The sequence below is a fragment of the Myotis myotis genome, unplaced genomic scaffold (genome assembly GCF_014108235.1).
Source record: "Myotis myotis isolate mMyoMyo1 unplaced genomic scaffold, mMyoMyo1.p scaffold_m19_p_2, whole genome shotgun sequence".
Taxonomy (NCBI): domain Eukaryota; kingdom Metazoa; phylum Chordata; class Mammalia; order Chiroptera; family Vespertilionidae; genus Myotis; species Myotis myotis.
In genome coordinates, this window is record NW_023416324.1 from 163,058,548 (window position 1) to 163,077,037 (window position 18,490).

General features: G+C 43.5%; 1 protein-coding gene across 1 annotated transcript in view; it reads right to left on the reverse strand.

The window, feature by feature from the left end:
- TFRC (transferrin receptor) overlaps positions 1-6,996 on the reverse strand; it is a 28,956-nt gene extending 21,960 nt beyond the window's left edge. Inside the window, exons 1-2 of the mRNA XM_036348387.1 lie at positions 6,904-6,996; positions 650-708 (exon numbers count right to left, since the gene is read on the reverse strand). Of these exons, the coding sequence (XP_036204280.1) occupies positions 650-685 (36 nt within the window). The 5' untranslated portion in view covers positions 686-708; positions 6,904-6,996. The remainder of the gene's footprint in view (positions 1-649; positions 709-6,903) is intronic.
- Positions 6,997-18,490: the final 11,494 nt, after the last annotated feature.

Consider the following 18,490-nt stretch of genomic DNA (forward strand, 5'->3'; position numbering starts at 1 on the left):
CTCATTGGATAGTCGGCCTGTGAACTGAAGGGTCCTGGGCCCCATTCCAGCCAAAGCCATGTACCTGGGTTGCAGGCTCAATCCTGACCTGTTCGGGGTGTGTGGGGGAGGCAACCAATCGTGTTCAAGAAGCAACCAATTTGTATGTCTCTCTCACATCGACGTCTCTCTCTCCTCCCTTTCACTCTCTCTAAAAATCAATGGAAAAAATATCCTGGGGTGAGGATTAACAATAACAAAGGCAGTTCCCTTTTCAAACCAATATTCTTCTGTGTGCCCAGTTCTGTCAATGGCAGGTTATGGCTAGAACATATACTGACTGGCCTTCTTCATCTCCTTCAGCCTTTTCATTCAGGGTTGGTTATGCAAATACATGTTGATCTGTGCTTTTAGTTCTTCTGATCTACTAGGCAGTTCCCCTCCACAATGCCCCAAATATCCTGAAAGACCCGACAAGATTTTCTATAATTCTATTCAAGACTAAATATATTCTTCTTTTGTGGGATGAGTTATGATCACCATTTCAAATGTAAATGAATACCTGATAATAGCTTTGGATATTATTTCATGCTTACTTGGTGAAAGTCATTACTGCATACTTCATATTCTTACAAACTGTTGAGAGAAATATAAACTTAAAATATCTTACCAAGTTGGAGAATGTTGATCTGGCTTGATCCATCATTCTGAGCTGCCACACAGAAGAGCCTAGTAATAAAACAATTATCATAATGAGATAGATGCATTGCATCAAAATAATAAAAGCTTTTATTACCACAGTAGATTATGTATCGAAGTTACTTTTAAAACATTTTTTATTTTATATTTTAATTCTTAATTTTTAAATTTTATTATTTAATCCTCACCCGAGGATATTTTTCCATTGATTTTTAGAGAGGGTGGGAGAGAGGGAAAGACAGAAATATCAACGTGAGAGAAACACATCTATTGGTTGCTTCCTGAACACGCCCGACCAGGCAGAAGCCTGCAACCTAGGAACATGCCCTTGACCAGAATAGAACCCAGGACCATTCAGTCCATAGGCCAATGCACTATCCACTGAGCAAAACTGGCTAGGGCTTAATTTTTATTCTTTAAAACAGATTTGTAGATTTCAGAAAGGAAGGGAGGAGCGAGACAGAAACATCAGTGATGAGAGAGAATCATTGATCGGCTGCCTCCTGCACCCCCCCCTATTAAGGATTTAGCCCACAACCCAGGCATGTGCCCTGACCAGGAATCGAACCATGACCTCCTGGTTTCATAATCGACGTTCAATCACTGAGCCATGCCAAACGGGCTCAAGTTTACTTTTAAATATTATCACCTTTCTAGAAAGGGCTTCTCACCAAGATATTTAGTTTACATGACAACTAAGTTTATTGAAATCTTTGCTTAGATCTCAAACTGAGGTGCGGTGAGTAGACAGGCTCAAGGACATTACTGGGAGAAATAAGACATTTCAGGATAAATTATATACTGGAACAGTATTGCATCAGTTAGATTTGGGGAATGTGATAATGGTATTGCGTTTTTGGAGAACGCCTTGTGCTTAGGAGATTAATGGGTAAAAATTTAAGGATGAGATATTGTAATGTCTGTAACTTTCATTTAAAAAGTATACAAGAAATAAAGCAAATGTGGAAACTGTTAATGACTGATGAGTCCAGGTAAAGGGTGTATGGATATGCATATTACTGTTATTTCAATTTTTCTTGTAAATCTTTTCAAAATTAAAAACGTGGGGAAAACTAGTTAGACCAGGGGTTCTCAAACTTTTTAAACAGGGGGCCAGTTCACTGTCCCTCAGACCGTTGGAGGGCCGGACTATAGTTTAAAAAAAAACTATGAACAAATTCCTATGCACACTGCATATATCTTATTTCGAAGTAAAAAAACAAAACGGGAACAAATACAATATTTGTATTTGCATGTGGCCCGCAGGCCGTAGTTTGAGGACCCCTGAGTTAGACTGTCATCCATGGTATGTAGATTTATGTAACTGAATTTAGTCGAAGGCACAAATACAAAAGAAATAGACTGGCACCTGAAACAAAAAAATACAACAAATCTTCTTCAATAGAAAAAGAGAGAAAACCTGATCCTTCTGATGAAAAGAACAGTTCCTATAAATGACATGATAGATCTTTGATGCAAAAAGAATACACAAAAGGAAAAACATAGAGTATGCTATTTTCTAGATGAAGAGCCAAATTATCTGAGAGGTTAAGTGACGTTCAATGTGTTACTGGGTTTTAGAAATTGTGTTCTCATTTCTAAAAATATTAAGAAACTAATCTTAACAAGACATTATATAAACTGGAATTAGAAAAGCCTCCTATCAAAACCTATTAACATATTTTATTTAATTCCGTAGCTTTGAAGACCAAAGCCAATAACCAATAAATAGATCATATTCTTAGAAGCACAAACTCTTGCCCCATCTGGTACAAAATGCTTATCACTATCGCTACACCAGAACTGCCCTAACCCAATCACTAGAGCCAGAACTAGAAGGCCCCACCCTGAACCAATTTTAATCATCCTTTTCTAGGAAAAAGCAGCTTACTTTAATGCTCATCTGAATCAGCCATTCCTCAAGGTTTCTAGTTTTAAATTAATTTTAACACTAAAGTGACAACATATTTAAAAATGATCTAAATAAAGGATTTAAATAAATGATAAGATTGAGTGATTGCAAGTCTACATTAATAAAACATCTAAGTATGGTTTTGTATGATTAAAATCGAAACACATTTTTTACTGAGAAAACAGATATTCCTATTTCAATTCCCAGGTATAAAATTAAGACTATAACATAAAAGAAATCAAGTTAGAGGAAAAAACTGTGACCTAGGCAATTCCTATTTTAACATATTTGTGAAGAATATAATGCTATGATATCCACAAAAGTTATTCCTGAAATTTTATACAGAGAATTTGAGTCATTCTTTTAAAATTACCTCACACACCAATGTGTTTCAAAAAATAAAATAAAATAAAACTACCTCACACACAATAAAGCCTTCTATTTAAAAGAACCCCTTAATGAATTTTCTTCCAACTGAAATCATTAATTTAAATGTTCTAAAAGCATGAGAGAAACTTTCCAGGCTAGTTGCAATAACACTATCCTATCTATAAACACACCCAGCAACTCTTCTTTGGCTTATTTCAAGATATCACCACCAATGCTGATAATCTATTACAAGAAACAAACCAGCCCTAAACAGTTTGGCTCAGTAGCCAGAGAGCTGGCCCAAGGACTGAACGGCTCCGGGTTCGATTCCAGTCAAGGGCATGCACGTACCTCCGTTTCAAGCTCGATCCCTAGCACTGGTTGGGGCTTGTATGGGAGGCAACCAATTGATGTGTCTCTCTCACATTGTTGCCTCTCTCTGTCTCTCCCCCTCCCTTCCACTCTCTCTAAAAATCAATGGAAAAATATCCTTGGGTGAGGATTAATAAAAAGAAACAAACCAAACATTGCCTTGATTTTTAGTCATATGAGCACCTGGTATATCTTTGGTGTTCTTAACAATCAATGGGAAAACTACTCAGTTGCTCACATTAATAATGATAATTAAGGTAAGCAACACAGAGCCCCCTGTGTTTCTGAACATGAAATGGAAGGAGGATCTGAAATGTTTTCAACTGAGCCATGGAATGGAAGACAGGAGACAGGCAAAGGTAGTAGACTACAACCTCAAACTTCTTTAAAACTCAAATATTATTCCCACTTTCTATAAATGTGGCATTAATTTCTATTTAATTTTTTAAATATAGTAATTATCTTGAGGTTTTGAGACACCCCTCTGGGGTATCTCAAAACCAGGAGGGCAGGAGATCAGGAACTAAAATATACTTTCACCTATTTATAAACACTCAAAGCTGCTACTCCATTTTACCTGAAATAAAAACAAGACACTTGTTATCACTGAAAAACTACCTTCAGTTTAGGAAAGAGGCCAGTTCCAAAGTCCTCGGAGCTCAGATAAAGTGAGGTTCCTTTTGCCTGCTTGAGGCTGTTCTAGAGGCCTTCACCACCCAATACTTCACTGCCCTATACTTTCTCCAGAATGAAACAGAAGCCAGTCCTGCCCTTACCCACTAACATTCTTCCCCTGTTCTTGAAACCCTACTCAAGGGCCATCTGTGAAGCCTCTTCTGATTGCTGTGCCTATCCTAAATAATACTTGACATGGAATTACAGGGTAACGAGATTCTATTTCTTAATACAGGGGCATGCTTAATGTATGAAGTTCATTTTTCACATCATTTGGGAATGATAAGAATGCAATGAAAACCTGATACCTAGAATCTTTTCCTATCCGTCACTATTCTGTTTCATCCTGAAATGACTGAGCAAAGCTTGGGTAGTAGGGAGATTTTTAAAAGTAGAAAACTTTAAAGCTTACATGGGTAAGGCTCCAAGACCTTAAGCAATTGATTACAGATACCCATTTCGCAAAATATTGCCAGTGAAAATGAGACTACATGAACTTACAGAACTTTTGCAAGGCCCTGGGACCTCCTACTTGAATATACACAGAATGACTTATGAAGAGAAGGTCAAGCTTTCCTAGCTTTAAGAGTCTAAACTGAAAAGGCAGCGGAGGAAATCAAAGAAAGCAAGCAGCATCTTTATTACCATTCAGCTTTCTGAAAAAAGACTGCCCAGTTGGAAGGTCAGGACCACTTGAAGTCATTGCGGTTTACCTGTGTAGTGGTCAGGGAAAGCATACAGAAGGCAAACACACAAGAAGAGTTCCAAAAGACCTCAGAGGACTTAAAAAAAATTTTTTTTTTGAGAGAGAGAGAGAAGAGAAACATAGACTAGTTGCCTCCCACACAGAGCCTCAATCCGGGATCAAACCTGCAACCTGGGTATGTGCTCTGACCGGCAATTGAACCCGCCACCTTTGGGTGAATGGCAGGATGCTCCAACTACATCAGCCAGGACAAGATCATTTCTAACTAACTAGCTTTCATTGTTGTCTAATTCAAATTCAGCTGTGAGCCTTGCTTCATTTTTAATAAGTACATGTACATTATCAGAGGCAATAAATGCCTCCCCTTAGGGCACAATTAGCACTCTTCCCTATCCAACACTCTTCAGCACAGACTAGAAGCAGGCCATTGCCCGGACAAAGAACATTCCATCAAAGACAAATTATTGTAGTTAATCCTCACCTGAGGATTTTTTCTATTGGTTTTCACTGAGTGGAAGGGAGAGAGAAATATCTATTGGTTACCTCCTGCACCCGCCCAAGGACCCTGGATCCCAGGTGTGTGCCCTGGGACCCGAAACCCTTTGATGTGTGTGCCGACACTCTTGGCCAGGTTCAAAGACGGATTAAAGGGTGCCTTGCTATTAATAGACTTGGAAAATTTTCTATCAATGACAGAAATGTTTTAATTCTGGATTTTCTTGTCAAGCGTACTGAGTTTATTATAATCCAAAACTGAGGGGTGTGTGTGGCTGGGGGGAGGGGGGGACGGGGGAGGTCAGCAGGGCCAGCCAAGTACTAGCGCGCCTACATTTTCACAGTAAAAAATCAACTTTCGTAGATCACTTAAAATATCTGTCAAAGATCAAACTCCCCAGCTCAGAAACAACTGAATCAGCATCTCGTATTCCAAACTCATATTTAAGCACAGAATAGAGATATCAGGTATCTAAATAACCTCGGTAACAGGACAACTATTTCCTACTGCAGTCCTGTCAACCCCCTCCCTCCCCACCCCTCCCCCCGCCAAGAAAACGGGATAAAATAGCAATCGAGTTCTCTGAGGGTCCCAAGGTCACCGCAGTGGGCAGAGGTAAATCGTGAACCGAAAAGAGCCAAGTCACAAAGCGCTATCCTCCCAGCGACCACCTTAGAGAGCCGCCGACCAGAAACGGCGACACAATGGACCTTGGACCCCCTCGCCGGTTGTGCAAATCGATTCCAATGCAGATAACTTCTGCTAAGCCTCCTCTAGACCACAGCTTTCACAAGGTACACGTTTCATTCCCAGGGTCTCCCATTTCAGAGCGAGGCGAGCCAAGCCAAGCCGGTCGGGTGTTCAGCCGGCTTCTGTCTGGGGGGGGGGGGGGGGCGGAATGAGAACCCACACGCCAGCCCAACTGCAGCGAGCGGCAAGAAAGATCGGGTTCTGCCCGGGAGCTCAAGTGCACAGCTCCCAGAAACCCCGATCTAAACGCCCGGGACAAACCAGTAACCGAATCCGGGGCAGCTGGGTTCCTTCCAGCAGGGAGACCAGGTTCCGGGGCGAGCGCCAAGGCGGCGGCGAAGGGCCGCCGGCTCAAGGTCATCCCCGCAACCCGACAGCCATTCCCCGGGGACACTTCCGAGAGCGGCCACGTGCTCGCGGCGGAGCGGGCCAACCCTGCGGCGGCGCGGCTCGCCGGGCGCGGGGCGGACCCCCGGCTTCCGAGCCCGCGGCGCAGGGCTGTCCCACGAAGACCTGCATCTGTTGGGGGGCCTGCGAGTGAGAACCGGGGACCGTGTGGCCGGAGGGGTCGGAAGCAGCATGGCGGGGCGCGGAGTGACAGTTGGGAGCCCTCCAGCTCGCCCTCAGCGCCCCAACGGGGAAACCGCGCGGCTCTCGGCGCCTGAGACGAGCAGGGAGCGGAGAAGAAGGCCAGGGCAGCCCCTCGCCGCCCCGCCGCCCCGCTCCGGCGCACCTGCCGCCTGCTCCTCGCGCGGTGGCGGCCTCCTCCCCATTCGCACGCGGGCCCCGATCCATCCCGCCCGCCCGCGCCCTGGAGGCGCCGCAGCCTCCCCGCGTCCCCCGCGGAGATTGGACAGCGCCGAGCGGGGCCGCTCCGCAGATCGCCCGGACCGGCCCCGCAGAAGCCCCGGGTCGTAGGAGTCCGAGCAGCGGCGCGTCACTCACCCCGGAGCCCCCTCCGCCCGCAGTTGACCGCACCTCCGCCGACAGAAGCTGGCTGACACCCTCCGAGCAGGCGGCGGTCCCACCGCTATTTATAGTCTCGCCCCGCCTCCTGCGACCCCCCGCGGGCTTGCGTCACTTCCTGCCGCACGTACACCTCAAAGAGGCGTTCTGCAAACGGATCGCCCCCGGCAAAGCACGCACAGGACCTGGGCCCGCCCCCGCAGCGAGCGAGGGGCGGGGCAGGGTGGGGGAAAAGGCGCCAATTCTTCAGGTGCGGGCGGGCGGGCGGGGCGGGGCGGGGCGCGGGGAGGGCCTGAATGGCACGCCGCCTGCGGCCGCAAGTCGCTCTCCTGGGGATCGGCTCGCCCGCAACTCTACAACCCGACCCTTCAGTCTAACCTTGACGGAGCACCAGACCTTGCAATGCAAGGTCAGATGGTGTGAACGTTCACTCCTAAATGTTGGCTTCTTACACCGAAATAAGTCCTTTAAAGCATATGTCCTGGATGGACTATTAGGTGGCCACTAAAGCCATACTGTGCAGATATATTTTGCAGTCTCAGGATACTTAGGCTAAGCAAAGAGGAAAAATAATTAAAAGCAAAATGCAAATTTGTACTTAGGATGTGGAAAAGCTACTCCTGAACCGGGACTGGCCGTGCTTCTCCTAATGTTTAATGCGTGAGGAAATGGACGGGAAATAGAAAAAAGAGATTAGAATGATAGAATTGTAGATGAGCTTTCATGTTCATTGCCAGTGTTACTATAGGATTCTGCAGTGCATAATAAATAAAACTGAATTCTTGTCACTTTATTAAACACTTCCCAAACATTCACACCCTCTCCCTGCCTCTTTGTAACCTACAGTCCAGTGAGGGAGATTAGACAAGTGTACAAAGGGAAGAAATGACCGGGGCTATAAAAGGGTTCGAGATAAAGCCCTTGGAGAGTATTATGCTAAACGAAATAAGTCAATCAGAGAAAGACAAGTATCACAGGCTCTCACTCATATGTGGAATCTAGTGAACAAAATAAACTGATGAGCAAAATAGATTCAGAGACACAGAAGCATGAACACACTGTAGAATCTCAGAGGGAAGGCGGGGGAGGGTGGGTGGGAAAAGATCAACCAAAGAACTTGTAGGCATATATGCTTAAGCCGTGGACACAGACAATAGGGTGTCTGAGGCCTGGGGTGAGGGGTGGAGGTGAGCTAGAAGAGATCAATGCGGGGGGGGGGGGGCGTTTAAAGCGGGCATATGTAATACTCTCAACAATAAAAAAATGGTAAGAGCTCTGAGGAATGTAGAACAATCAATCCTTTAAAATGCAAATTAATTTCTGCTCCTGCTCTTCCCTTTATGCGGCACTATAATAGAGAAAATACTCGGGGTTCTACCCACAACCTTTCCTTTTACCACCCCCCCCCTTCCTTAAAATCTCTCCCAATGAAGAACTATTTTAAAATCTTGTAAGTAGGAGTATCTCTCTCTGCACCTTAGTGGATCTACACAGGACAAAGTTTAAATGAAGAATAGGATGCATATGAATTAGCTGTGGAAGGGCCGCCTTGAAATTCAGACAATAAGCCTGTTGAGTCCCCTCTCCCTTGCCTAGACTGGTGGGATCTTAAAATACAAAAACAATGCTAGTATTCTGGTGAAAATCTTACAGCCATGTTGGGGGAAAGAGGGCTTAGGAGATGGAGGTCAGGACAGAACCTATGAAAACCCAAATTTTAAAAATGACTACAATGAGCCCCGCCGGCCTGGCTCAGTGTTTGAGCGTGGACCTAAGAACCTGGAGGTCACGGTTCAATTCCTGGTCAGGGCGCATGCCCTGGTTGTGGGCTCGATCCCCAATTGGGGGTGTGCAGGAAGCAGCCAATCAATGATTCTCCGTCATCATTGATGTTTCTATCTCTGTCTCCCTCTCCCTTCTTCTCTGAAATCAATAAAAAAAATATTTTTTTAAATACTACAATGAAACAATAAAGAGGAAGAACATCACCTTAAAGGTGTGTCAATTATATTTTTATTTTCATGCTTTTATTAGTAATAGACACTAAGCAACTAAATTCCCTTTACTATCCCTTTCCCCCTCAATTTCAAGTTAGATGAAAATAAATTTGTCTTGCTTTGTTGCTGAATCTATACATACTGAGAAGTAATTTTGCTTTGTCTGGCAGTCCATACAAATGTTCCATTACACGGAAGAGAGAGAGAGAGAGAGAGAGAGAGAGAGAGAGAGAGAGAGAGAGAGAGAATGGTTTGCACTTCTCCCCAACTAGAGGGTAAATAGCTTAAATCACCCTACTCAGGGAGATAAATAGCAGAAATCCAATTAGGGCCATTTGCCAACCACACCCAAAGACAGATGAAGGAAATAAGTCTCATTTTGCACATCAACATAAAAACTGACGAATATTCGATTGAGATCCTTCCCTAAGACCTCCCCTGGACTCCCAGCCTTTAAACCCCTCAAAACACATGTCCCAGGGCTCCCTCTCCCTCCCAGGAGGACGCCTGTGCCTTTCCCTCTCCCCTCCACTCCCCCCACGGCATGCATTTCCTAAACTCTAAGGGACCCCATGAGGCTTAGAGGCTTACAACCAGGGCAGCAATAGGCATCTACAGCTCATCTTGGGCAAACCCCCTGAACCTGTCCCCAAGGCCCTCTTTTTTTCTGACTTCTTAGTGAGCCAAAGCAGCCTAGCCTAGGCTCATTTCCTCACCTGGTTCCTCCCCTGTCATCCTAGGTCAGGGGTGGGCAACCCCTGGCACGCGTGCCAAACATGGCACGCCAGGAACTTTTGCTGGCACGTGAAACCCTCTCTTAGAATCTTCCATTTACAATTTTTTCTTAATATCGACTTTTATTTTTCAGATAAATTCAGTGTAGGTGCATCTTAGATAAATAAATAATTTTACATAACAAGTTATCTTAAAGACCATAAACATGGATTGACGAGAGAGGGGAAGAGCAATTTCTATGCCTCTGCCTTAACTCTCCCTGCCTTCCTAGATCCGACCAGTGTTTTGGTTTCATCCACATACACTTGTGAATCTTTGTTCTCAGTGATGAATTTTGTTAAGTCTCGTAATAGGAGTAGCCTGACGGATGAAAGTAGTAGCTCGTGCATATCTCTGAAGCTCACGAAATATAAACCTGATGTAAAATCTCTGTCATCAGTGATGCAGCAGCAAAAGTCCCACTGATAATATCAAACGGAGTCATAGTTTTCTGTCGGACTATCAGTGTACATGTATACATTAAAAAATAAATGTATTTTTCATCATCATATACTGTGATTTTGTCGCTCGAATGAATTTTATTATTTCTTCAAGGTTCTTCACATACGTACACCTTAAGAGATATCAAGTAGGTGTAACATGTTCTCAGAAAATTAGGGTTGGCATGCAGAAGAATTTTGAGTCAGAGATTTTGCTGGTTTTGGCATGCACTCACAAAAAGGTTGCCCACCCCTGTCCTAGGCCCTTCCTTGCTTCACCATCCCCAGCTTTAATAAACGTCCTCTACTAGTAAAATTCATTTGGACTTGTGTTGTGAAATTTGTCTTGCACAAAGTCAAGAACCCACACACTACCAGCTGATCTTAGGCAGACCCACCTAAGAGCCAGGTTTCTTCTGTGGTAACATCTGTTTTCAAAGGAAATCTGAAGAAAAAAAAGGCAAAAAGGGAGTTGTGGGGGGGGCAGATGGGGGAGTGGTTAAGATCAGCATTTGTTTCGCAGTGAGCCAATATGGAGGGAGTGCTCACCCCTAGCACCAAGAGAGGCCCCCGCCTGTTCCTTCCCAGGGAAGGACACTTGCCGGGAGCCGGTCCATCCTTGCTGTTTCAAGGGACCTGGCATATATGGCATACTGTTCTTAATATGTTTGCTCACCTTCTTGGCACTATGTGTTTTAACCAAGGTCACCTCTCTGAGAAAGGTTGTTTCCCCAGGTAGGGATTTTCCCCTGAAGTTAGGGAGGGAATAAAACCCCTTAACTAAGTGCCAGGCAGGTAATTAATCACTTTAACTAGGAACAATCATGCTTAAGCTACATAATCTTTACTCCCTGGAATGGAGATAAGAAACGCCCTAACCTTTGGAATAGAGATTGATAGGATTGGAATCAACTGGTATAAATACAGATGTAACAAGACAACAGGACATAGAACCTAGACTCAGAACCTAGACACAGAACCTAGACTCAGAACCTAGACACAGAACCTACACAGAACCTAGAGACAGAAGAACTTCGCTGGAGAGAACATGGCAAAAGATCCTGGACTGAACCTGACTACAGAAATTGGCAAGAGAGCCTGACTAGAACCTGGTGACTGAACCTGGCTGGAGAACCTGGCCAGAACCTGGCTGGAGAACCAAGCGAGGGAACATGGCTACAGAACCTGGCTGGAGAACCTGGAGAACCTGGCTGGAGAACCTAGCAAGAGAACATGGACACAGAACCTGGCTGGAGATCCTAACCAGAACTTCGCTGGAGATCCTGACCAGAACTTGGCTAGAGATCCTGGCTAGGCTGCTGATCAACTGAACGCCGTCTCCGTGTCATTCCTTCTTCGCCGACTCCGTCCACACCTTTGGGGACCCCTGGACCTGCTGGGGTTGGACCCCAGCAGACACTCACATCCCGCATCAAGCCACCATCGCTCTGAACTGTGTCTGTGAGCATCTGTGCTTTACCTCGATTTATGTTGTGCATCGTTAGCAGGATGTGTTCTAAAGTATCGGAAAAGCCTATGAGAGCTCATCAAGGTGTTATACTTAGCATCAGTCTGGATGTAATTAAGTGTATTTGGTGTGACTTAGTAGGTTACTTTGGGAGGCTGAAATGCCCCCAATTTTTTCCATATAAATGCATGGTAGCCGAAACCGGTTTGGCTCAGTGGATAGAGCGTCGGCCTGCGGACTGAAAGGTCCCAGGTTCGATTCCGGTCAAGGGCATGTACCTGGGTTGTGGGCATATCCCCAGTGGGAGATGTGCAGAAGGCAGCTGATCGATGTTTCTCTCTCATCGATGTTTCTAACTCTCTATCTCTCTCCCTTTCTCTCTGTAAAAAATCAATAAAATATATTAAAAAAAAATAAAAAAAAATGCATGGTAATTGGGTCTTCATTTACACCGTCTCAGCTTACTTAGGAGAAAGGTTTCATAGGAATGCTCCACTCTTGGATAGCGGCAGTGGGGGTGGGGTGGGGAACCTGTGTAGGATTGAGGTTGATAAAGAGGAAGACACAAGGTGTTCCGTCTGACAAACTCACCTTTCCCTGGAATGTGATTACTAAACCCACCTGTCCCTAGAATGGCCATGACTTACTGGAAATGTGATATGGCCCCAACCCAGAAGGAACACCCTGCATAGACATATACATCAACTAACCAACCAGCTCTCGCCAAGTACCCCAAGCCCTCGTGCCTTCTTCATTCTCCTTAAAAAGAGTTCTAACCCGCTGCACGGGCTGCTGCTCTCCCTGCGTGAGACAGCCCGGCAGGTCTTTGCCCTAATAAAGCCTGTGTCACCTGGTTTTCGGCCTCCGACTGATCTTTCACAGTCTAGCAGAAAGGTTTGCCTGAAGACTGAAGGGAGAACGATCCCGTGGTGTATGTTTAAAATTCTCCTCTACCTGGCAGCTTCTTCGGAGGAATTACCGGTGGAACAGAGTGTGTGGGAGTCAGCTGCAAAACCCTTCCTTCCTCTCTTTTTTCTTCACCTGGAGATGAAAGCAAGTCTTGCTACTTGGGAGGAATCACAGGGAAAAAAACAAACCAGAGAAGCCACTAATGTAGTGAAATCAGCCTAGAAGTCAGCAACTGGTCCCAGTGCTGTCACCAATTGTGCTGCAGAACCACGGGCTTCATGGCCCCATGCCTCAGTTTCCCCATTGGCTACATGGAGGTAACATCGCTTTTTTTCCTTCACCAGTGATTGTCGGAGGGAAGGAGGGGTAGAGGGAGGCTGAAGAAGGTAAAGGGAGCCTAAATAGTGATGGAAGGAGAGTTGACTTGGGGTGGTAAACACATGATACTATATACAGATGATGAATTGTAAAAAAAAAAAAAAAAAAAAAGGGTAGGAAAGCTCTTAAAGGACAACATTATACTGTGAACGAAAGGGCCCACATGCTGACCTGACAAGCTCAGGGGAGGCCTGCATGGCAGTCTTGCAAACTCAGAGACCTAAAGTAACCACAAAGGATGGTCTGAAATTAAACTAACTAAAGCAGTTATGGTGGGCAGTTACGTCCTAGGCTGGTATCTTCACTGATAAGGTCAACTTTTACCTTAACTGAGCCTATCTGTCTTTTTGCATCTATGATAACATAACTTTAAAATGTCTGGGTAACTTGTAACTTCCCTCTTTCTGGAGCCCTTGAGGCACAACCAAATGTGCTGGGGGCCAGGACAGATACCACATATTCCTTCCTTATCATGTTCATTGTTCCTGCACCCACCTAAGTATGTGTCCATCATTTTACTTTTTATCCAATCCCAGGGGTTTCTTCCGCTTTGCTTATCCCACCTCCTTAATCTATCACCAATGAATTTCATGTAACCCACCTACGTCCCTCCTTTGCTTGCAATGTATAAATACATGTGTAACCCGCCCATTCTCTGGAGCATTATCTCAATTCGTTGAGGTTCTGCTTCCCAGTATATGTTGACAGTTTGGCTCAAATAAACTCACAAAAATTCTTTACAGGTTTCAATGTTTGTTTGTTTGTTTTTTACGTTAACAATTCAAGTATAAGTTGCTGCTAGTTCAGAGCCCAAGCCAAGTGAGTAAATGCAGCTCTGAGGGGGGAAAGCCTGGAAACTGAGAAGTTCTAAGCAACTAGCAACAACCTTATTGCTCAAGAGCAGGAAAGTTGTCTTTAATGGTTTTTGAATGCCCCAATTCCAGAAAAAAAAAAAAAAAAAGGCTCAGTGATTGATAATGGCCAAGAAGAAAAGATAATTAACTGCCATCATTATTAACATTTAGTATTGAGTAGTGTGTCAGGCAAAAACATAGGAGACAAACCTGTACCCCTGAAAAGGCAAACAAGGTCGCTGGGGAAACAGAATTTATATTTACAGGACAAATAACAGGGATGCAAATGTTAAATACAAGCAAAAATAAAAGCAAGTCAGGGTCTGTGACAGCCAGATGCCCAGATCTGAAAAGAGAGGTGCAGCTTTGGTATGCTTGCCAAGGCACACTCTGAGTTCTCTAAATCTTGTTCCAAATTATATGCCCATTTATTTATTTTTTAAAATATATTTTTATTGATTTCAGAAAGGAAGGAAGAGGGAGAGAGAGAGATAGAAACATCCATGATGAGAGAGAATTACGGATCGGCTGCCTCCTGCAAGTACCCCCCCATTGGGGATCGAGTCCACAATCCAGGGATGTGCCTTTGACCGGAATGGAACCTGGGACCTTTCAGTTCACAGGCCGATGCTCTATCCACTGAGCCAAACCGGCTAAGGCTTATATGCCCACTTAGATTCTAGCTCATCTTTATGCTTACCTGTTTTTTATATAATCTACTTTTTAATGTAAAAGTACAATTGAGTGTAAACACATTCTCCTCTCTAACTCAGTCACAGGTACAAGAAGGAACTTTTGCTGCTTGTCCCATTAGGTCAAAGCCCAAACATATACCTCTTACCTTAGTTACAGACCAGGAACGTAGCTGGGAAAAAAAGGGGGGAATGGGGCAGGGGGAAGGCATTATAAACCCAAACCTACAAGATGATGCAAGTTGGAAGTGGGAGGTTTTTAGTTTTTAGACAAAGGCATTAAATTTAGTACTTTTTTGCCCTAGCCAGTTTGGCTCAGTGGATAGAGCATCAGCCTGTGGACTGAAGAGTCCCGGGTTCGATTCTGGCCAAAGGCATGTGCCTTGGTTGTGGGCTCAGTCCCCAGTAGGGAGTGTGCAGGAGGCAGCCGATCAATGATTCTGTCATCATTGATGTTTCTATCTCTCTCTCCCTCTCCCTTCCTCTGAAATAAATAAAAATATATTTTAAAAAAAAATTTAGTACTTTGTCCCTTACATTTAAAACTTTAATCTGTTTATGTTATGTACATTTCATCACATTTTAAAAAACACACACATTAATCTGTCACCTCAGTAATAAAGGATCCGAAACCATTTGCTCTTTCTGGGGTCCTATCTGTGGTCTAAATGTTAAATGGGGTCTCTTAGCTCAGCATTTCCCAAACATTTTTAACTGCACTCCATGGTAAAATGTCCATTTTATTTCACAACTCAGTATACACGTGCATGTGTATGTGTATGTGTGTGTTTACATGATATTGAAACAAAAGTTTCATGAAATAATACCCTGGCTGTGTGCAAAGCAGTCTGGAATTCTCTAATTTCTAAAATGCTGATTTCAACCTAGTAAGCTTGATTTCTCACTGCGTTGTGACCTGTATTTGAAAAGCACAGTCCTAGGTCATGCTTCTCAGAGCACAAATCGTTTTAGCGAAGGGGACAAATGACTTGCTCAAAGTTAAATTTCAACTCCTGAGGTTTCTCCCTGTTACTTTGTCCACTGTTTCAACTTTTTACCACCCTACCCTTCAGCAAATATTGATTGAGCTTTTATGAGTTGGGAGGCAGAGTTAGAAAACAGATAAAACCTTTTCCAATGCTTTCAAATGCTGGCCTGCCCTGTGCTCAATCATAGCAGAACTTTGCCCGCCATACAGGAGGTCCTCACAGCAGCCACTGCAGAAACCACTCTAACCTGCATTCAGCTCTGACTACAGTTCCCATGGACAAGCTGCGCCCATTTTCTTAACCTTGGAACCCCAAGCCTAGGGCGACCACTTTAAGACTAGAATCATAAAATAAAAATGTGGAGCTCTGCACCTTGGAACAGGATGTACTCCAGAGGATGGAGGTGGACTGTCAGCTCATATATTTGAGGTTGGTACTATTTTCCATTTTATTTCGCATTTTTTCCCCTTAAAAATGTACTTGGAAACCTTCAGTTTCCTGTCCTAATACTGTGAACTAAGTTAATTTTTGTTTCCCCTGTGCGAAAAGGAACCTCACATGGAGAACATGGAACAGGAGCAACATCCAGGTTAATATGGAGAAGTTTGCCCCTACTTTATAGCAAGTGGCAAAGGTTCCTCAGGGCAAGGAAAGAGAATAATTAATTTTTACATTAATTATGATGATACATACGCCAACGAGTATAGTGGCCTAGTTAGAGTTTTGAACAGCAGATGAGGTTCTATTTAGTCCCATCTGGGCAGAATAGAATTAGTTTCATGATAGAACTTGGGAGAAACTTTAACTCATATACTATCTCTGGCCTGTAATAAATGTGTAATAAACATATGTTGAGTTCACTGAACAAAATCCCACTACTTCACCCCATTAAGTGATTATCCAGCTTCTCCTTAGCCTTACGAAGAGGGCAAATCTATCACTTCCCAAAGCAAAGAGCCTTGGATAGCTCCCACTGTTAGAAAGGTCTTACTTGTATTAATCTGAATTCTCTCTCCCTCTGCTTTCTATACATTGGTTATTGCTCAAAGACTGCTCTTAGGTCCACAGCTATTTTCTATTCTTCAGGCTAAATATCCTAAATATCCTTAGGAGGGCCACCACAGGGCACGATGCCACACCTCCCCACCCACTGGTCACTTTCGGAAGCATCGTTCTACCAATCCAGTTGGAGCAGGGCCACCAATTCTTCTGTTCTAAGTCTACAGCCTTTATGAATCCTATGTGTTTGCTACCACATTCACTACCTTAACAGCTACTGCACATTGTCAACTCATGTTAAGCTTTCAGCAGGGTTCAATGGGAACAGAGTGGCCTTTGGAGCAGAAAGACCTGGGTTCAAAATCTAGTTTTACCATTTACTTGCCAATTGTACAAATTTTCCGTATTTCTCTCCTTTCTGTGGATAATGTGATGTCCACATATTGTTGTTGTCTGATATACAGTATGTTGACTGTCTGTCCTAATTTATCACCAGACATAATGGAAAAGAGCCTAGTCTATTTGGCTGGGAACATCTTGCCATTATAGTTGAATGACAAGAGCTAAAATTTATTGAGCATCTACTGCGTGCTGTAACCCTTTACAGTATTGGCTCATGTAATCCTCATAACAATTCTTAAAAATAAGAATTAATATTATCCCAATTTTCCAGGTGTGAAAACTGGCATTATAGGGAGTTATTGCCCCAGGTTGTGTGGCTAATAAGCGGTGACCACCACAATTCAAACCTAGGCAATCTAGCTTCTGAGCCCCGCCCTAAACAATGCCACTATCCTGCCTCTTTACAAATCTCACCATGACACAGACTGTCTGCACAGGCAGCTCGACAGACTTCTCCCCAAGGCAGACGTTTTATTAAAGAGGTTCAGGGACCATCCAAGTGGGATTGGAGAAGATTCAGTAGTTGGATTTATATTCATGTTGAGGGAGAAACCTCGGATAATTATAAAAATAAGACTTTGTCATATAACTGGCTCTCCAGAAATCTATATATATATATATATATATATATATATATATATATATATATATATATATATTTGACAGAATTACAGTGCGTTCATACTGTCTGTACCAGAAAGCTGATTTTTTTTAAAGTCTCTGACTGTATCTACCTATCTTTGATAAGGAGAGTTATTGAATTAAAAGAATTCTATTAACTTTGTTTCCAAAACATCGAAGAATCAGTTTGGTTTTTCTTATTTCTGCCTTCCTCCTTTTGACATCTGTAGCTGGCAACTCTTTTGCTTATATCTGAGTTTCCCTTCCTCTATGGTGTAAATTTGGCATCTTAAGCTAGTAAACTATGTGCCATATGGCCAAACACTATCCACGTTGAGGACTTTTTATCAAAAAAAGGCTAAAGAAGAGGACTTTGAAAGAACTTTGTGAAGTGCTGGGTGGCTGCTGACGTACATGGAGAAAATGAACAAATGTATAAAGAAAAAACTTGCAAACAGATAATTAAATCTAAATCCCAAGTCAGCAGGTCCTATGGTCAGGAAAAATACCATGTCGACAGAAACTTTTTGGTTTCTTCAGCTTAATATACCCAAGACAAATTTTCTCTTGATTTGGAAAATGATATTGCCAAAAATTTTATTTCTTCTACATGGAAATGTGGTCAAGGGGGTAACTTTTTGGTGGTTACATCTGTGAGGGCTGGCCCGCCTCTCCCGGTTCATCTCAGTTCCTAAAGGGCAGGGAAAGCCACATTCCAGAGCTGGGGTTCCCAGGTGTCAGTCTACCAACCTTCACCAGGCCCCTGAGCTGCCCAGGTACTCGGTGCTTGTACTGTGTCATCTTATTTCACCTCCCAACAATTCTGTGAAATAGGTACCATACCAATGAATGAATGGAAGTGCAAAAATACAAAATAATTGTCTCCAAGTGGTACAGCTTTTAAAGGCACAGCCTACCATCATATCTATTCAATCTTTTGTCTTAAAGCCACCTTTCACTACATCTCAGGTATTAAAATATTGAAATACTGTCTAGCAGGCAGATGGTTGAAGCTCTGTGCTCGAAATAGAATGACTTGTTGC